General features: G+C 42.0%; 2 protein-coding genes across 7 annotated transcripts in view; both read right to left on the bottom strand.

Moving 5' to 3' along the window:
* Positions 1–8,078, bottom strand: part of LOC122772212 (C-myc promoter-binding protein-like) — a 45,458-nt gene extending 37,380 nt beyond the window's left edge. For 3 of the 6 annotated variants that reach the window (XM_044030005.1, XM_044030004.1, XM_044030006.1), the window contains exons 1-2: positions 7,838–8,077; positions 6,835–6,992 (exon numbers count right to left, since the gene is read on the bottom strand). The gene's annotated coding sequence lies outside the window, so the exon portion shown is untranslated. Of the gene's footprint in view, positions 1–6,834; positions 6,993–7,837 lie in introns of all 6 variants that reach the window. The other 3 variants (XM_044030000.1, XM_044030001.1, XM_044030002.1) reach the window with 3 other exon arrangements.
* Positions 8,079–10,637: 2,559 nt separating this feature from the next.
* Positions 10,638–21,951, bottom strand: gch1 (GTP cyclohydrolase 1). The gene is made up of 7 exons (XM_044030392.1): positions 21,817–21,951; positions 20,844–21,451; positions 18,016–18,125; positions 13,668–13,723; positions 12,129–12,160; positions 11,722–11,806; positions 10,638–11,416 (listed from the first exon to the last, which is right to left on the bottom strand). Exons 1-7 carry the CDS (start codon positions 21,927–21,929, stop codon positions 11,290–11,292), a joined length of 1,131 nt encoding a protein of 376 aa, XP_043886327.1. The 5' UTR covers positions 21,930–21,951; the 3' UTR covers positions 10,638–11,289.
* Between the last annotated feature and the right edge of the window lie 58 nt (positions 21,952–22,009).

Here is a 22,009-nt window from a genome sequence, read left to right as displayed (position 1 = left end):
CTCAATTCCATTGTAAGTCGCTTTGGATAAAAGCGTCTGCTAAATGACATGTCATGTAATGTAATGATAGCATCCTTGGTGTGGCAGTGGAATAAAACAGCCATAAATCTTACTGAGGGGAGGCCGGTACAGCTACATACAAGAACAAGTCAGTTGTTTATCAGCTGATGGTCTCTCATCATCAAGTCCAGAGAACTTGTTTCTTTACACTAAAATACATATTATCTTCATCATTATTATTATTAACATTATTAGTATTATTCGTATTATTATTATCATTATTATTATTAGTAGTAGTAGTGGTAGTATTATTTGTAGTAGTAGTAGTAGAATTATTAGTATTATCATCATCATCATTATTATTATTGGTATTATTATTAGTATTATCATCGTCATCATCATCATCATCATTATTCTTCTAATATTAGCACTTTTCTGGTCTTTGTGTCCATTCAAAACTGCTTTTATTTTTTTTCACTCATGCATTCATACAGCACATCTGTGTGCAGTGTTCACACATCTGTCGTAACAACACTTGCTGCATGTAGACTAACAGAGCCTGGGCTTAAACACACAACCAACACACAACCTTCTCTCTCTACCACTGAGCCCCAACTACACAATGAATGAGTGAATGTTATTTTTGTGATCGTTACAAAAATGCAGTGATTCAGAGATTCTACTAACACAGCACTGTCATGAGTTACAGCTGTGATCATTTTAATAAAGCAGACACAGACACATTCAGCAGTCTCTGAGGATACAACACAACACAACACAACATTGACTGTTTGCTGTATTATGATCACAGTGAAGAGAAAACAATGAGTCTGAGTCTAGGACAAAACCAATAAAAGGCTTTTGGGCCCAAAAGAGCACATTTCACTGATGTGAAGAGAAACTTCAGTGAAGAAAACAATGTGTTAAATGTGTCACGCCTGTTTGTTTCTTTGACTTGCATTTTAGGGAAAATCTGGTTCCATTGTGAAGCAATTTGATAGGAGTACAAGATGAGGCGAACACATCTGACATGACCTCAAACCTCTTTTTATCTTCTTGAATAAGTGGCTTAACACGAGCTGAAATGTAAAAGAAATACCTGAAGTCAGTTTTTTATCACTTATGTTTCCGTCACTCCTGTCAAAGGGTGTCTGTGAGGGTTCAAATGAAACTCTGCTCCTCAGTTCACAAACAATGAAACAAAGAGCTGTGATAAATTCCTGCACACAACAATTGAAAAATCTCTTTTTTATGGATGTGAACAGAGAGATCTCACCCCAGATGAGTTTCTGCCCATTTAAATGAAAACAATGCAATGTTGTCAGTCTGCTACAAATATGATAAAATATGAAACTATGATAAAAATCGACAGTTGCAGCTCTAATCCCTGGATTCTCTCTGATGAACTTGACTCAGTGACATATAAGAATTCAAATCTGCATCATAGACAAAACAATCTTAATTTGGCTGAACGATTGAGCAAAAAGGGAGAGAGCTCGACTTGATCTTGAAGCAAACGCCCAGAGCGAAGTCACAGCTGATTCCTCCCGGCATTAAGATGAAGTCTGTTACTGGGCCCCTTCACACTGGTCCTGATACACTACAGCGTAGTGTAGTATTGATGTGTTTCTGAATCATTTACAATGTGAGCTCATTCATTACACATTGTACCCAGGACGTTTGACTACAGATGTCCTTAAATGTTGTGGTTGAATGACTTGCTTCAAAAGGTTCTTTATATTGGGATTCACCTGAATGCACTTTGTTACTTTGATTCTCTACAGTAACCACGCAGGATACAGAGCAGTGTGGGAGCCAACCAAACAAGAGGAGCACAACACACTCAGAAACTTTAAACTCAGCCACGTGAAGGGCCTGGTGCCAGAACCAGAGACAAAGCTTTCCAGCCCAAACTCCCTGACTTATGACCACAGCAGGACTTCAGGGAGGAGCTCGATAAGATATCCAGACTCAACCAGGCCTTCAGTCGCTTCCACATGGGTTTTATTTAAGTCAACGTGACAGGGGAATGATTTCCAGCTGTCAAGTTCATGAAAACTGGGGCCGGTGAAACTCACCAAAGCGACTCTAACGGCCCAGTTGCTGCTCTTGACTGCAGCTGTATAGACATCCTGCACAGAGATGGCCACAGCAGGGCAGACACGTGGAGGAGGTGAAAAGGAATGTGCTCAAGAACATAAACACAAGCCAGAAGAAGCCTCGCTCGCCAAGCATCTGCATCTCGTTAGCCCAGAGGGGTGGGTGTTTGGCTCTGAAGCCATCAGAAGGAAAGATGATCTATGTGAGAAAAAGCTTTCAAACTTTCTCTTACATGTAACACTGCAGTCTCTCTACACCTGACTCTTTATTTCATCAACATAAGTAAATAGAACCAACATGAAGTCACTGCAGTTCTCAGAGAAAAAGAAGATATAGGAACACAAACTAAAAGCTGATTGTTACTGTTACTGCATGACTACAAACAACCAGCACTTCAGCTCTTAGATAAAGTAAACTTGTGTCATATTAACTTTTGTCAACATATAATGTAGTTTAATGGCTATTTGTGTGTGTGTGTGTGTGTGTCAGTCCTATCTTAAACCGCCCATAATGACAGTGGCATTTCATTTTCTAACAAGGTTACAATTAACATAACACAACACTAGAGAAACACAGATTCTCATTGAACATTTCTTCATGACATGGAAAGACGGTGTTTTCTATGCTGTTAAACGTGGAAGGTCATGTTTTGTTTGCATGTGTCTTACTAACCCTAACTCTTTCCAGCTGTGATGGTGTTTTACGCTCACGACTTGCCTTTATACGAGATGTGACTACTGTACGATAGGTGCTTTGGTATAAAACCACTGACACGTACATTTAAGGCATGTAAGGTATATTAAGACTTCAGTTTGAGTATGAAATGATGATATCTCACGGTTATTAATTCCTTTTTGCAGCTTTCAATGTAAACCATCTGACACTGATTTCACTAAAACTCAACTTTCTTGAGTTGCCTCCTTCTCCACCTTACTGAAATATAAAGAAGTGTCAGATGGGAGGTTATGAGAGGGGACATGCAGTTTGAGGCCATTGTTGCTTGGCAGTTCCCAAGGTAAACTGTAGGGTCACAATTCCCAGACTGAAGATATTGCCATGCTAGCCCTGTGTACAGTGTTAGCACAGGGACGTGCTAATGCAGAGTCTCCAGGAAACTTGATCTCACAGACTTGCCGACTCTCGCTGCCTGATCTTTTAATTCCCTGATGGTGTGACTTCCACAGAGACAAAACGATTCATCTCAACATGCATGAACTTATGTTCCAGTGAGATTCCCTTTGTTAGCTTAAGCACTTTCTTGTGTCTCCTTAATGATAAGCAACCACTTCTGTGTGACTGATCAGAAGAAAGAGTGAGGGAATAATCAGAGGAATAATCCTGCAGACCTCGCCATGTGTGTGTATGTGTGATCATTTAGTTTGGCTTGTAGGGGATGTTGTACAAATGGAAACCCTTTGAGGTGATGAGATCGCCCCAAACCATCGGTCCACTATCAGATGACATACGGCCTCTCCCTGTAGGCTCTACCCTGAGCTCAAGGCTAATAGGTGTTTGTGGACGCTCTTCCCTGGGAACGAGTGATCCTGTTCTCACAATCAGCTGCTTCTCTTTTCTTCAGCATCGATGCGACTATCCTGCTTTTATAACTAAAACCTCTCATAAGCTTCCAACTACAATTAATATTCAATACATCACTTTTAGATATAGAAATGAAACAACAAAGCTAATCTCACATGTTTTTCATCCACATACTGAACAATGACAAAAACACTCATTATTGTGCAGCTTTTAAAAGTTAGTTCAGTTCAGTCCTCATATAATTAACATGAAATGGTGACAGGAAGCCATTATGATGCACAGAACTGGGCTGTGAGAATCTGCAGTGTTTTCACTGTCATCAGCATCAGAGCTAAATCTGAACACTAACTTTCTGTGAGCTTAAGCAGAAAGATGCTCTGATTGAACTGATCTACTTTAGAAATGTTAATTTATTTAGTTACTTGTTCTTAAAAGAATTAGCATGCTCACTATATAAAACCTTTGTGAAGCAACATGCTGCATCTGACTCAAGTCAAAGAGAAATCCTCAGTTGTTAAACAGGAAACAGACACAAACGTCAACTCTGCTTCAAACTCCCTCTAAATAAAACCACTTGCTGGTGAATGGCATGAATTAATGAATGTTTCAAATTGAAAAGAGAAAGAAGGTCTAACATTCTTAAACTCACTTTAATGAGGTGATAAAATTCCTTGTACAGGCCCTAGACTCACTAATCCACACATCACTGTACATCAATGACTGTGCCTTCACATTCTTCTTCTACTATGTTGAAAAAGCAGTTATCTGATGAATGTTTTCTGTGGAAACCAGACGTCCACAGCTTCAGACACAAACGTGCAGCAATAATTATTATAAAAGTTAAACAAACTCCTAATATCCACTCAATGTCAAAGGGACACTAATGAGTTTACACCAACCTCTCTGTGATGTCTCCACTGAACATTTGGTGTTAGTCAGTGGACAATAGGCTCTGACCCCGTGACCCACGGTCACTGAGGGTCTGAACCCGTGACCCTGAGGGTCTGACACAGGGTCACTGAGGACCTGAATCCTGAGGGTCTGACACAGGGTCACTGAGGGTCTGACCCAGGGTCACTGAGGACCTGAAAACTAAGGGTTTGACACAGGGTCACTGAGGACCTGAACCCTGAGGGTCTGACGTCTTCAGTCAGCTAAGCCGACACCTGGTCTTTCTGTCTCTGTGATCTCACTGCAGTTTAGAGTTGTCAGGATACCAAAATGAGTAACCATGATACTCAGTACCAGACAAAGTATCACGGTTCCGGGTAGTATCGCGATACTGCGCCCTTTTTTGATTATTATTATTTTTATGAACTGCAATGTATTTGTACAAGTTATAAATACGTATTAATTACTTATACTGGTTTTGGGTGCATGATAAACATATATATAAAATATAAATATATATTTATATAATATATTCAGTTTCCTTTGCACGTTAATTTATGTTTAACTAATATAAATAATCAACTTACGATAACAAATCCAGTCCTTTTAAAAAAAAATATTTGACAATAATGCTTATTTTCCAACATAATAAACCATAGAGAACAAAATACAATAAACAGGAACTGATTCCCTGTGAAAACTATATTGTTATGCCTTTTCTATGTGCTTTATACTTTGACGTCCTTTAACTCTTTCCTCTTATCCTTCCTCAGCCTGTACACTCAGCATATAGCCTAATATTAGCCAATACTAACCTGGTATTGGACATATAAATGTGACGACACTGCAGGTGTTTTATGAGGTTTATGAGGCAGCGCCTGCACAGTGGACGGCCATCGTTTTACCGTCTGTGCCTCGTTTGAAGCCAAAATAGTTCCAAATGTGACTTTTGGAGTAAAATTTTTTGAGCAAAGTTAGCGATGCCACTGAAGACGGTGCTTCTGCCATGGTGAGCGTGTTGTCTCGTGTTTGTGACTGTAAGCCGTGCGTGCGTCTGGGCGAGACAGAACTTTAGCTTGTTGTTTTTTTTGAAATGAATTTCTATCCAAGCGGAGCTGTCTTCATGGAGTTCGTTCTTGCCAGCAGAAACACACAAACAGTCAATCAGCCAACAGACGGGCGGACCCAGCGTGCGGAAACAGCCTATCATATCCCTGAACGTCACCAGTAACGAGCAAACAATGTGGGTTTGTTTACGAGGGAGTAGCATGCAGTGAAAAGCCGGGAGGAGAGTAGAGGCGGCAGCTATGTAGCAGAAACTGGCACCGTTAGTATAGTAATCCACGGCAGTACCATTGTGTAGAATTTCTAGTATAGTAGGAACCGCTACGATTTGGCACCGCGGGGTACCGTGGGTACCGTGGGTACCGTGCAACTCTACTGCAGTTAAAGACAGACAAGCACACGACAACAGTCCATAACAATGGCTCACATGTGCCAGGTAACACCATTCTGTCCATACTAACATCCCATCCATCATTTGATGACTTAAAACTTTCCTTTTTGATAAAGCTTATAGTTAGAGCTGGTTCAGGGAAACCTGGACCAGCTCTTAGTTATGCTGCTATAGACCTAGACTGCTGGGGGATTTTCCTGTGGTACACACACATTCACTCTCTCACACTCAGGATATGATTATGACTTTTTATATGTCATTAACCTTGTCTCTTTCTCTCTCTAGTTTGTGTATTTCCTTCCTTCCCTCTCTCTCTCTCTCTCTGTATTCTCATCTTGCAGGTTGCAGGATCCAGATCCAGTTTTCGAGGCTATCCATATCATACATACCATCACCATTATTATTGTGCTATAATTAAAAAGTCAATATCATTAACTTTATAAACTTGTAACTTGATACAGTTGTTGTGTATCTGCTCCTGGTCTCTCTCTCTCTTCTGTCTCTCCCTCATCTCCCTCTTGTCCTTTCTCTCCCCCCATTTTCTGTCCCCCACCTCTCCTCTGTCCCCCATTTTTCCTTTCACCTCTGAGCCTGGTTCTGTCAGAGATTTCTTCTTCTGTTAAGAGGGAGTTTTTTCTCTCCACTGCCCCCTAGTGTTTGTTCATTGTGTGAACTGTTGTGTTTCTCTGCTCTCTTTGATGTTGTCTATGTACAGACCTGAGATCATGTATGTTAGGATATGACGCTATACAAATAACATTGAATTGAATTGAATTTGGACAGTAACATGGTAACCATGGTATGTGGAAAAAAGGCAGAAGATTTAAACAACATCAACGTGTAGTTACCTTTGTAATTGTAGCGCTGAGGTTTTTGAGCAAACGCCGCTTCAGGACACAAGAGGAAGTAAACGTGGAGAGAGTCAGACTCCAGCGGCAGCCATCGCCTCCACTGTCAAACAGCTGACTTCAGTGCAGTTTATCGCTCGTGCAGCAGGAGCATCACTCTGCATGAGACAAAAATCCCAAAAACAACATCAGTGTATAAGGAGACACTGACATCATTCAAAAGTGAATATTAATCATTATGAACTGAACAGATTAAGTCTCTAGATCTCTCATACCTGTAGAGATAATCCTAATAATATCAATGAACCACTTTTTAGTTGATTCAATTATTCAATAAATGTTGAAGTTATTTCAGCCACAGTTATCTTATTATCACTATTAAAACTCCATTGATGGATTAACAGCTTCATCTGGTAATCCTGTTCTAGATTAGAGTTTGAATCAGAGTCGTCTCACAACACACTCAAATATCCACAGGCAGAGCACAGGGATGAGCAGGGAGACTGATGTGTGCCTTTATTTTTAGCTCACCAGCAGCAGCAGCAGCAATGGCGGCAGCAGCAACAACAACAACAACAACAACAACAACAACAACAACAAGGTGAATTAAAGTGTGACTGACTGTCAGGTTCACACAGGTGAATACAATTTTCACCAATGGACGTAAACAACCTGTAGCACAGACAGCAGAGGGTTCTGCTGCTGCTGCTCTGCTGCTGCTCTGCTGCTGCTCTGCTGCTGCTCTGCTGCTGCTCTGCTGCTGCTCTGCTGCTGCTGCTGCTGCTGCTGCTGCTGCTGCTGCTCTGCTGCTGCTGCTGCTGCTGCTGCTGCTGCTGCTGCTGCTGCTCTGCTGCTGCTGCTGCTCTGCTGCTGCTGCTCTGTTGCTGTTGCTGCTCTGCTCAACCGGTGAGAACGTCATATCTTTTTTGAAATCATAAATGAAACACACACACACACACACACACAGTGAGGGGTTTCTAGCAGCGGTCACGTGTCCACTGACCTCGCGCCACCGTCACACAAGTATCGGCTCATCATCTCGTGCTCACTTGTCAACGTCAGACAGGTCCTCACTCACGGTTCATCACAGCGGTTCCCTCTCGATCCTCTCACCGTCTGACCGTCAGCTGTCCAAGCTGCGGAGCTGCGGGTTCCTCCGGTCAGTCGCCGTGCCGCGCCGGCCCGGCTGTCTGCTCCGCCGCCATCTTGAAAATAAGATATCTCTGTGTGTGTGTGTGTGTGTGTGTGTTTCTGTCTGTCTGTCTCTCTCTCTCCCTGTCTCTCTGTGTGTGTGTTTCTCTCTCGCTCTCTCTCTCTCTCTCGCGCTCTCTCTCTCTCTCTCTGTCTGTGTGTGTGTGTGTGTGTGTGTGTATGTGTGCGCGCACTCACACACATACACGCAGGTTAGCGCAGCTATTCTTCTGAGGACACTGCATTTCTTTTCATTCAGCCTTGAGAAGCCTTTTCCAGAACCTTAACCAGAACCAGTTAAAGACTTACCTTAACCTTAACCCCTTCTTCAGAACCAGGGTTTGGGTTGTGAAGATCGACCTGATGTTTTTTCACTTTGATATGTAACAATTCTACTTGAATGACATCTGGGTTATTCTAACATGTGTGACATTTACATGACGTTAGTTTGGTTAGAGGTTAGCGGTCGGTTGTGTGTGTGTTCATGTCGTTGCACCTGATGCATGCTGGGAGTGGAAAAGCAGATGAGTGGAGGTTACAAAGTGACTGTGAAGAATCATGAAGATTTAGTGTTCTGCTCTTTTCTTTACAGAAAAAAACACCTTATTGAATATATTTCAGTAGAAATGAGTCACGGACACGTCGCTAACTATTCTATGTCACATAATAATAATAATAATAACATTAATAATAATGTGAGAAGCCACGTCTGATTCAAATGATCTGAATTATACAAAACATGTAACCAGAAGTGTGACAGAGTAAACATGGTCAGTGTAACGAGTTATTTGTGTTAATAAATAATGATCTGAAATGTTTTCATAAACTTATTTTATGCTGAATATTTTTCATTGAGTGTGTAACCATAGGTTACCCTTTCTTTACTATCACAGTCTTTGTTTCACCACTAGAGGGCAGCAAGGTTGTAACATTTTCATATTTGCTCAGAGAGACTGTAATAATAATAATAATTCATTTTATTTATATAGTCTAGTTCTCGTTTATCTTTATAATAATAATTCATAATATTATTAATTTCTGCATGGAGGTCACATGTTCTTTTCTCCGGCTTCCTCCCACAGTCCAAAAACATGCAATAATAGGGATTAGATAAACGTGTGAATGTTGTTTGTCCCTATGATGGACAGGTGAACTGTGGGTGTGGCCTACATCAGCTGACAGTGGCACAGATAAAGCAGTCGATGATGGAGGGAATAAAAATAATAACTGAGAATAATAATTAAGAGACTTAATAACTGGAATCTGAATTAATAAATTAACTTTTATAAAACATTCTACAGTTTTAGTTTTTGTTGAGATGGTGTTTGCAGCTGTCGTCAGGTCTGTGGAGTTGCTGAGTCGTGCTGAGTCATGCCTGTCGTCAGGTCTGTGGAGTCATTGAGTCGTCGGGTCTGTGGAGTCGCTGAGTCGTGCCTGTCGTCGGGTCTGTGTAGTGCTGAGTGGTGCTGAGTCATGCTTGTCGTCAGGTCTGTGGAGTGGATGAGTCGTGCCTGTCGTTAGGTCTGTGGAGTGCTGAGTCTTGCCTGTCGGTCTGTGGAGTGCCTTGTCATGGTCTGTGGAGTGCTGAGTGCGTGCATGTCGAGTCTATGGAGTGCTGAGTCATGCCTGTTGTCAGGTCCGTGGAGTCGCTGAGTCGTGCTTGTCGTCAGGTCTGTGGAGTGGCTGAGTGGGTGCTAAGTGCGTGCCTGTCATCAGGTCAGTCTTGCTCTGTGGAGTCGCTGAGTCGCGGTCTGTGGACCCGGGTCTGTGGAGTCGCAGGTGGTGTGTCGTCGTCGCGGTCTGTGGAGTCGCTGAGTCTTGCCTGTCGCGGTCTGTGGAGTCGCTGAGTCTTGTCGTCGGGTGGGTTTGTCGCCGGGGTCTGTGGAGTCGCTGAGTCGTGATCTCGTGGCTGAGTCGTATGCGTCCGGGTCTGTGGAGCTGAGTCGTGTCTGTCGTCAGGTCTGTGGAGTCGCTGAGTCGCACTGAGTCATGCTGTTGACTCAGAGGTCCATCAGCAGACGTGAAGTTCAGAACAAGCTCCAGGACAAAGACGTTGGATCAGTGAACACAGTGAGAGAGCGTGAGCTCCACGTCTTTACTTGTTTTGTCTCTTTTAAAGTCACTCATAAAGTGCACTAAGTAACTTCTGACATATTGCTACTTTGCTACTACGTTACAATGTCACTCATTACTATACATCAAAAGTAATAAGTGACATTACACTGTGAATCTACTTTATTGAACCGAAAACTGATAAATGTGATACAGCGTCCTGACTCATCACATGACTGTGAAGTCAGTTTCTGGTTTGATTAACAGGTGAGTTGGAGTTATAATAATTCACTTTACAGTTTGTGTGGTTTATTATTATTATTATTATTATTTGAAAGGTTTTTAAATCAAAGAAAAAGGAATCATATGACATTTAAATTTATAAAGGGGGTTTCCAGCACTGGAACCAGTCCTGAACTGAATGGAGACTCAAAAACCCATAAAAAGCAAATCTACTGCACACTTTTTTGTAATCAAACGTTTTTTAATTTCCATCACATTTGTGTTGATTTAAAAGCACCAAAACAAACTGTACTCACTCACACACACACACACACACACACACACACACAGTAGCACCACATGACCTTCATCATCATCATCATCATCACCACCTTATAAAACCATGGACTTTAGATCTTTGTGAGTCTTGTTGAGGTTGATGATATAATCAGAACTTTTTATCTTGTTATCTGTAGACGATCAGCTCTGTAGCTCCCCCCACTGGTCAATCAGAAACAACACAGGTGTCTGTGGTGAAGAAGGTTGGAACACGACTGTAAACACTTTTCTGACTCATGACAACGAGCAAACACACAAGACACAAACGGCTAAATTCAGAGTAAACATCAGCGTAAACGTCCTCTGTCAACAACGTCCTCTGTCAACAACGTCCTCTGTCAACAACGTCCTCTGTCAACAACGTCCTCAACGTCCTCTGTCAACGTCGTCTGTCAACAATGTCCTCTGACAACAACATCCTCTGTCAACAACTTCCTCAACATCCTCTTTTAACAACGTCCTCTGTCAACAATGTCCTCTGTCAACAACGTCCTCTGTCAAACGAAGTGACACTTTACTTTACCTGACTCTAACTTCACTCACAAAATACACTCTCACACACACACACACACACACACACACACACACAGCACGACATTTAACCCAGGCAACAGGAGGAGGAGGAGCTGAAGGGGAGGAGCTGCGTCCTCCTCAGCTCCTGATCAGTCTCAGAAACTCATCACGGGTTTTTGGATCTTCCCTGAAAACTCCCAACATGGTGCTGGTGACGGTTTTACTGTTCATCTTCTGAACGCCGCGCATCACCATGCACATGTGACTGTGGAGAGGAACAACAGACGAGTGAAAGAAACGACAAGACAGACAGACAGACAGACAGACAGACAGACAGAAAGAATCACATCATTTTATGTATGGGTGCATGTGTGCCTTAATTTACACGCTACATATTCATGCATGTGTCTTATTTGTGTGTATGTGGATGATCATGTCATGAATGTTCAACCATTTATATGTCATAGTAGTATAAATAAATGGTATATTAATAATGTTTGAAAGAGGAGGTGAAGAATATCATGTCATTAAATAACAGAAACATTAAAATACACATCAAATAAAACATACGTGGCTTCTATGACCACGCCGACCCCAGTGGGCTGCAGTGCCTCAGTGACGGCCACGGCGATTTGTTTGGTCAACCTCTCCTGGACTGTGGACACACAGAGACAAACACAGAGACGTCATAAATAACCACGTCACAAATAACCACGTCTCAAATAACGACGTCACAAACAAGCACGTCACAAATAAGCACGTCACAAATAACCACATCACAAATAACCACGTCACAAATAACCACATCATAAAAACCTGGTTTATATTATCCTGACACATCATCATCATCATCATCACATACATAATTCCTGATCATGTGACCCATATATTATCTGACCATCAACACGTCCAGCTCTAGAGCCATCATAAAAAATAATAATATGTGAAATAACAATTATCAGTATGCTCCTTGTTACCTTGAAGTCGGCGGCTGTAGATTTCAACGATCCTAAGAGAAATAATAAACATTAAGACATGACATTACAGTTTAGTTATACTTTTAAAAAACCTTAAATAACCATGTCATAAATAACCACGTCAAAACATAACGTCATAAATAACCACGTCACATATAACCACGTCATAAATAATGTCATATATAACATGTCATAAATAACCACGTCATAAATGACCATGTCATAAATAACAACGTCAAAAAATAACGTCATAAATAACCACGTCACATATAACCACGTCATAAATAACCACGTCATAAATAACCATGTCATAAATAATGTCATATATAACATGTCATAAATAACCATGTCATAACATGTCACAAATAACCACGTCATAATAACATGTCATAAATAACCATGTCACAAATAACGTCATAAATACTCAAGTCACAAATAACGTCATAAATAACCACGTCACACATAACCATGTCATAAATAACGTCATAAATAACCATGTCATAAATAACCATGTCATAACATGTCATAAATAACCATGTCATAAATAACCATGTCCATGTCATAAATAACCGTCACAAATAACCCGTCATAAATAACATGTCATAAATAACCGTCACAAATAACCACATCATAAATAACATGTCATAAATAACCACATCATAACCATGTCATAAATAACCCGTCATGAATAACATGTCATAAATAACGTCATATATAACAGGTCATAAATAACCACGTCATAAATAACCATGTCATAAATAACCATGTCATAGCATGTCATAAATAACCACGTCACAAATAACATGTCATAAATAACCACGTCATAAATAAACATGTCACAAATAACCACGTCATAAATAACATGTCATAAATAACCATGTCACAAATAACCACGTGACAAAAAAACACATCATAAATAACCATGTCACAAATAAACACGTCACAAATAACCACATTATAAATAACCAGGTCATAAATAACCATGTCATAGTAACATTTACAGAAATGACTCTTGCTCTTCTCTCTGAGAAACATTTTATTATTGTTATTGACTGATCACAGTCTTCACCGTCAGTTACACCGGTCCTGCGGTTAGAGGTGAACGTATGAACCATCAGACATTTCCTCCTCTATGATCGCATGTGTTAGAGAACACACGTTCTCTTTATTTTACGGAGAGGGACGACGTTAAAGTTACGATTTAAACATGATTCTAACAGAGCAGCAGAGAAACGTGAGGTCTTTGTCTTCATCATGTGAATGATGTGAATGGTTAAGCTGCTCTTGTCACTGTGTGTGTGTGTGTGTGTGTGTTAATAAGGAGTGTTAGTGTGATAAGCCTGAAGGTATTGAGGTCATTGGGATCAGATTCTACACGAGTACACTACACACATGTTTTAATAATCAGCTTAAACTCACACTAGCCTTCTCTGACTGACACTGACACACACACACACACACACACACACACACACACACACACACACACACACACACACACACACACACACACACACACACACACACACACACACTCACCTGGCCAGCTTGCTGAGGCCCAGGACTCTCTTGTTGGGCAGGTAACCTATGTGAACCTACACAAACAGAAGGTGGAGGAGAGTCAGTTCATGTTAGAGTCATGTTAACTAACTGTGTCCTGTGTAAACAAATCACAACCCTAACTCGTCAGCTAACCCTAACCCATCACAAGTTAGTCAGCTGACTAACCCTAACCTGTCAGCTGAGAATGATCCCACCCCGACTGAACTCAACTGTGAATCTAAATAAATGTTGACATCTTGCATATGCTTAATGACAAATACATGTCATTTGATATTTTTATAATTTTATTCTTAATTCTATGACTATTATTGTTATTATTATTATTGTATAATATCATGTTTTCCCCCTCGTCTCTGAGAAAATATAGAAAATTTGACTGGCCGTCAAAAACCTCCCTTTATTCTAAATATGCGAGCGTGACGGTATTTGAGACACGGAACGCGGCCCAATGGTGAATGATTTTCCTCTAATAATAATAATAATAATAATAATGCTATTAATGAGTAGACTTGATGTCCAGGCTTAATTTCATTTGCCATTAAGTCTTTACAGTTATTATTATCATGTAATATCAGTAAAACAATACTTTGCCCAAATGGAGGATTATGCTGCAACGATTATTCGATTATTCAATTGTTGATCGATGACTAAATTAATTGCAATTATTTTGATAATCGATTAATCGGTTATGAGGTTTTTTTAAACAATTACAATTTCAGCTTCTTAAATGTGAATATTTTCAGATTTATTTGCTGAAAAGACATTTGAGAACATCATGATTTGGTTTGTTCAACACTGATCGATATTTTTTAACATTTTATGGACAAAATTATATTTTATACAAACATAACGACGCACGCACGCACTTAAATATGTACAACAAGCTGTACAACAAGCTGAAAGACGTCCAACAAACAGAGGAGGACAGTGGAGCAGGTGGAGGAGAGGAGGAGACAAAGGAACCATCAGCTGAAGAGTCTCTGCAGTCCATGGCTGGAAGCTCTAATTCTCTTCTAACACACACACACACACACACACACACACACACACACACACTCTCTGCTCAAATGTCAAATGCAATTTGTTCGCGAGACGAGAGAAAGGGCAGCAAAAAGCGTGCAAATCTCTCTTTTTCTGTCGATTCACTTGTCCTCTTGTCTCCGTCTCCTCTGCGGCGGCATCAAACACACGGACGCTCACTTGTCCTCTTGTCTGTATTTCACATTTACTGCCACATACTGTGAGTTACACTGGGGCCACGTTAAAAGAAGAAGGATGAGTGGAGGATAAATGATCTTCTTCTCATTTATTTCACACGTTCTAAAGTTTCCTCACAGTTTCTTGAGAATTCTGTGGTTTTTAGTTGTAATTTTCGAGGATATTTATTCTAAGAAAGGTCTATGTTGATACTAATTATAAGAGGAATTGTGAGTTTCTACAGTCAGAGAAAATATGAGTCTCAAACCTGTTTAATCTTTAATGAAGATGAGACTGGGCAATAATTCAGTGATACAGTATATACACTGCCAGTTATATAAAAAAGTTATACCCTGTGCAACAGTCTAAACAGAACATGTTGTTTTACTGTAAAGACGTTTAAAACCACGACTGTCACTGTCTTTAATCATCTGACATGGTAATAATTCTACTACATGTAACCGCTCTGAACTACAGGAGACAATGAGGAGGAGGAGACAGACACATGAGAGAGACTGTGGCAACAAGAGGGGAGGGACGAGGTTTAGAGACATAACACACACACACACACACACACACACACACACACACACATACATAGGTGGTGTGTGTGTGTGTGTGTGTGTGTGTGAGTGATTCACTGCTGACAGCCTGTATTGTTTTAAAGGACATGCACCTGCAGGCATAGATGGACGGATTAGAGAAGCAGAGAAAGAAAAGCGTGGCTGCTCAGTGACGAGCAATGATGTCAAAGCAGAAGAAAGAAAACACAGATAATCAGATTTGTCTCTGCTGTTCAGACTAATGACATCGGGATAAACAACAGAAACAAAGATACACTTTTCTCTAACGGTGTTAAATGATGAACCTTTGCAGCTTCCTCCAAAGATCAGGATGATCAGGAAGATCAGGAGGATCAGGAGGATCAGGAGAATCAGGATGATCAGGAGGATCAGGAGGATCAGGAGGATCAGGAAGATCAGGAGGATCAGGAGGATCAGGAGGATCAGGATGATCAGGAGGATCAAGATGATCAGGAAGATCAGGATGATAAGGATGATCAGGATGATCAAGAGGATCAGGAAGATCAGGAGGATCAGGAATATTAGGATGATCAGGAAGATCAGGATGATCAGGAGGATCAGGAGAATCAGGAAGATCAGGAAGATCAGGAGGATCAGGAGGATCAGGATGATCAGGAGGATCAGGAGGATCAGGAATATTAGGAAGATCAGGATGATCAAGAAGATCAGGAGGATGAGGGACCATAAAATGACGTGTGAGGGACCAGAAGATGACGTGACGTGTGAGGGACCAGAAGAGGATGTGTGAGGGACCATAAAATGGCGTGAGGGACCAGAAGATGGCGTGAGGGACCAGAAGATGGCGTGTGACGTGTGAGGGACCAGAAGATGACGTGTGAAGGGACCAGAAGATGACGTGACGTGTGAGGGACCAGAATATGATGTGTGAGGAGAGTGACATTTGCGAACATTAAAGGAGACATATTATACCCTATTTCCCCCATTAAAATAGTTCCCTGGTGTCCTAATGAACATGTCAGTGACATGCTTTGATCAAAATACCATAAGGATGAAGCACCATAGCAGTTCAATAACACTGCTAAACACGCCCCTTTCAGAACGCTCCCTTTATATGCAAATGAGACACAGGCAAACACACGCCCACTTCTTCCAGGGGGTTCGAGCCGAACACTGTCCAACTGTAAATCAGTTAAAAACACTTAGGGACAGCACTACTGATCCACCGCTGACCTTTGTATGTGATTGTATCAGACTGAGTGTGTGCTCCGGTCATGGAGGACGTACTGAATATGTTTAATTAGGACGTGTCAGAATGGTCAGTTATGACCTCTGTGTGACCTTTTCTTAACAATGTGTGCGTTTGTACGTCGCTGACTAAATACTGATGTGAAGTGGTGCGAACACACAAACACACGTTTGCTGACTTTATCCGGCACATTAGCTTCATATATAAAATCCTCTGTAAAACACTGTGCTCCACTGTGCAGCCACCAACAGCACACTTGTCCCTCCGCGTTGACATAATAGCGCTCTTCCTCCCTCGCCTGCACTCTCGCAGGGACAAGGTGGAGCTAAGGTGGAGCTAAGGTGGAGCTAAGGTGGAGCTCTCCAAGTAAACTTACAGGTGGGGCGGTAACATTCGCTGCCGTCATAAGCGCAGGGAATTCAACATGGAGTGTTTTATGGCCTATACTAACCCTGGATTTCCACTGGACGCGGAACGGCCGCGGAACGCTAGCCGTTGCAAATCGCTTCCATTCTAATCTATCGCTATCGATAGGAATCAGTTCTATTTTTTCCGTTGCCGCTACTGAACCTCGTAAATTTCAACGAAGCAGATCGCACAAGACAGGAAGTCCGACACAGTATCAAAGTAAAACACTTCCGCCCCCCTTTCAAAATAAAACACAATACGTTTATTAACTATGTTATTACATTGTCAATACTGCACAGACAATCAGGACATAATGAAACTACATAAAACGAGGCAACTAGAGAAACTGACTAGCAAACTTCCACATGGTAGAAGCACAATATTGAAAATAGATGGCCAGATCAACAGTTCGTCCACGTCGGAGAATGAAAGAAGCTGTGTTGTTGTTGTTGTTGTTTCCTTTATACACACAGTCTATCGCGGGATCTCGCGTCCGTTCGAGATTATCGCGCGATCTTCCGTGAATACCACTGGCTCCCAAGGCTCCGCGCCGCTGCCGTAACGCGCCCGGTGGGGATTGACGTTTGGGAGAGGACGAAGCAGAACCGCGCCGCGGCTGTTCCGCGGCCGTTCCGTGTCCAGTGGAAATCCAGGGTTACACTAAGGGGGACCACGAAAACATGACTGTGTATTCTTTTTGCACACTTTGGCGACTGGTAGGGCCTCCAGAGTCCCAAATATAAGTATTGAAATGATTAAAACGTTGATTTTGCATAATATGTCCCCTTTAAACTTTTCTGCATGAATGTCGCAATCTCTGCTCAACTTGCTGCAGATGACACATGTTGTCATTATCAGTTAAAAATTACTGACTTTGGTGAACACATGAAGGTTTAAATGTGTGTGTGTGTGTGTGTGTGTGTCTCACCCTGCCAAAGATAGGCACAAGGTGATGTTCACACATGGAGAACATGTCGATGTCTTTGACGATCACCATCTCGTCATGGTCTTCATCAAAGATGGCGTCATTCAGAATGTCTGTAAACAAAGAAACACATTTTATTGTTATAGTTGCTTGTTTACTCGATATAGATCTGTACAGCATCTATATCTTCAACACACTTGAATGTGTATAAAAGTCTTTGGTCACCACTGCCTCGACGGACATGGTCTGACCCAGTGTTCCAGATTTGCTTCAGGACTCTCTGTTTCTCTGCTTCCTGTTGTTGCTTTATTGCATGTTTGGTTACCAGGGGCTCAATAAAGTGTTTTATCCGTGAGTGACGGTGGAGACGCCGCTCGCTCGCTCGCTCTCTCTCTCTCCGTGGCACCGTTTCATTTCCTGACTTCTTATCTGTTATGAGAGGAGGTTTCACCTGGACAACAGACACCAGAGACTGTGTGTCTGTGTGTCTTTGTGTCTCTGTGTGTGTAAACAGGGAAGCAGGTGTGTGGTGTTTGCAGCAGCTGAGCAGATAAACACAATGAGTCACTTTTTACTTGTTTTTTCCCTGATAATGATGCAGTTTGAGTGACACATGACAAAGTTTTATTCTTAGACCTGAGACACGGCACCGGACCTGGGACACGGCACCAGAACTGGGACTCCTTGTTATGTTTCACTGGTCATGTGCTCAACAACAAGATTTTGGGATCATGCTGAAACGATGTCAAACCCATGAGCTCCTACTTATGACGTCTGAAATCTCAGCAAAGCATTGTTTGCTCCTAGTTGCACATGCTAATACACACAGTGACACATTTGATCCTTTACGTGTGAATTATGAGTATGGAAACAGTTCCTTGTTCTGTTTTTATCCTGTGAAGCACTGTGAGTTGCATTAGTTTGTATGAAAGATTCTATAGAAATAAAGTTTTTCTCATGAGCCGAACAATCACCTGCTTCTCGGTGTCTGAACAAAATAATGTGGTTTCACTCTGTGACGTATGCATGTTAATTTATTTCGGTCATGTCAGTTAGATCACTCATCATCCCCCATCATCTTAGTGCAGTCCACACAAGACACATAACCGAAAGGGAAAGCGGGAGAAGCAAAAGCTTATCTAGTCCCGCCCCCATTACCCACAGAATACATATATTCATCGTACAATACATCATTTCATCATGCAACTTTTTTTTTTTCGTATGACATTTTGACACAAACATGTTTCAGCATCAGGTGGCACTCAGAGTCACAAAATGATCCAATCAACATATAGCAGATTGTCTTAGGGTTAATGAAGTCGTTCAATAGTTGTGGTAGTATTGAGACTGCTCTGTATTTAGTACATTTGTGTATGTCCCCTTTCTTGTGGCAATGGCACTACTTTTGCCACTTTCATCTTGGTCCGAAATGTCCCTGTTATCTACTACTTTCTAATTTAGCTTCACGTCGAGGTCATCTACATCCGTGGATGTTTTTTTGATGAAACGGCACCAGAACTGGGACAAGCCACCGGACCTGTGGCTTGTCTTTAGCAGCTGTCAAAACGGGAGTTCAGAGTCATGACGTGATTTAGGCCTCGCTAGCAACATGGACACATGTCTGCATGTTCGTGTTCATATGTTCCACTAAAGGACAGTCCTGGTCCTAGTGCTGGTCCTGACAGGGTCAGTGTTTGTCACAAACGTTCCTAAAGTGGTAACAACAAGAAGCGTGGACACATGGTATGTGTGTGTGTGTGTGTGTGTGTGTGTGTGTGTGTGTGTGTGTGTGTGTGTGTGTGTGTGAGAGAGCAAATGATCAAACCTCTGGACAACATCACTTTAAACACGTTGTTTGGTCCAATAAATCAAAGGGGAGGCTCCTGCAGCAGCCAATCAGCAGACAGACAGACAGAGCACCACCACAGTGTGTTCAACAACAGACACATGGTATCATGACTCATCATTATCTGACCCATCACTGTCTTCTGCTGCTGTCACAGGTGAGACAAGCTTCAGGTGCAAGTGACCGCCCACAATGCAGCCAACACTTCAGGAACTAAATAAATCGCTTTTCATGTGTTCACTGACAACTCAACATTCTTAACACACACACACACACACAGAGCAACATTAACCCCCACACTACCAAACTACCTCCAGATGGACGAGGCATAGAAGAGAACTGTGTGGAGTCGTGTTGTGTGTGTGTGTGCGTGCGTGTGTGTGCGTGTGTGCGTGCGTGTGTGCGTGTGTCACACCTGAATCAGTTTAACAGACAAATATTTAACTTTGAATGAGTGGAAGCTGTTGTATCTGAAAAGTGTGATAGGACCCACGAGCATCATGTTCCACCTTAAATCTCCTGTTCTGACGAGAACAGGAGATTTAACAGGAAAGTATATATTATAGAAACTGTGAGAAAAATGCATTAGAATTCACATTCAATCACCTCAAAAATATCTCATGGAGTAATTGTCTCCAGTCTAATCAAAGCTGCTATTAAAATTAAAATGAAGAATTAAGATTCCCTTTTTTCACTCGAGAGATTCATAGCAGAGGCAGTTTTTTCTTGTCTCATGATTCTGAGACAAATCACAGCATTGTGTGATTCATGATTGTTTGTCTGTGTTTGTGAGCTCTTTGTGTGACTTTGTGTGACTTTTTAAATGGAGCTGACAAGAAAAAGGATACAGGAAAATGTTAGATATTTCTGCCCCCCTGACCCTTAGGATTACTAGGGTCAGACTCTACTGTCCACGCTCAGTCTTGCCACCTGTTGACCGCAGGACAAATCCACGCAGCTTCTTCGCGTGTCTTTATGAACTCACCTTTAATTTTCTCCTGGTAGCCCTTGGTGAAGAACTGCATGGCGGTGGCTGCTCTCCACGGGGTTTTCAGGAGCCCCTGTCGCTGCGGGTCTTCTCCGAGCCCCCGCAGGATGGTGGTGTAAGCCGCGGCCAGAGACGGAAGGCTCATCTCGTTGTCCTCCACGCTCCTGGTGCGCTCCTCTCTCCAGCTCTCCATCACCACGGAGGTTGGACGCTGCGCCCCGGACTCCGCGCCCGGAGTCTGCGGCGCAGCGGCGGTGCGCCCGCTGCCCACGACTGCGAGCTTCAACCCGTCAAAGTGTCCGTTAAGGACGGAGCCGCTGTCCGCGCTGTCACCGTTAGAGTGTTTGCGGTGATCCATTTCTTCTCCTTCTTCTTCTTCTTCTTCTTTTTCCTGCTCTGCACTCGTGTGCCACAGTTGGCTCCAACTGTTGCCCGCTGAGTTCAGGTGAAGCGAACAATCCACCCGTGGTTCGTCACTCAGGCTTTTTAAGAGCAAGATAATCCAAGGAGAGCTCCCATTGGTCACCCTGCTCCACAGCTTCACCTCCCCTCTGACACTCACATGGATCCTGAGGATGAAGATCTGCACCAGGCAGCAGATGTAACTGCAGAGAGACAAAACAACAACAAACAAAACCCATAATATTCTGGAATAAAACAGACAAAGTGCTGACGATGCTATAAAACGCAGGTGAAATCATGTTTGTACCGAGTTAAAAAGGATCTGCTGCTCATAATTCATGTCAGATATATATTTTAATTAAGTAAACTGGCTTCAAATGATTTTAATCTGTACGTTTAAATGTTATTCATCATGCAAACGTATATTTAAGATCCGTTGAAGTATAAATTCAGTTGTGAGGATGATAAACGAGATAAACATGAACACTGGATGTTTCATAAAAAGAAAAACTGCAAACAGCACAAACTTCGATCATCATCAGGAAGTCAATGTCAAATAAAAGCAAACCTTTGTGTCAGATCAACACAAATGTTGATTTGATATCCACGTGATTGAAGAGCATTGATCCCAAATCCTTCACAAGTGTTCAGACACTGAGCTGGGAGAGAAAACCACTTCATTCATTTTTCCATCATTGTAATTAGTGTGTGATCACATCCGAGTGATCCATGCTCACACAGTTGTGGTCCAGTCGTGCAGA

The sequence above is a fragment of the Solea senegalensis genome, linkage group LG7 (genome assembly GCF_019176455.1).
Source record: "Solea senegalensis isolate Sse05_10M linkage group LG7, IFAPA_SoseM_1, whole genome shotgun sequence".
In the NCBI taxonomy this organism is placed as follows: domain Eukaryota; kingdom Metazoa; phylum Chordata; class Actinopteri; order Pleuronectiformes; family Soleidae; genus Solea; species Solea senegalensis.
The sequence above is the reverse complement of the archived record's forward strand: the minus strand, read 5'-3'. Positions and strand labels throughout refer to the sequence as shown.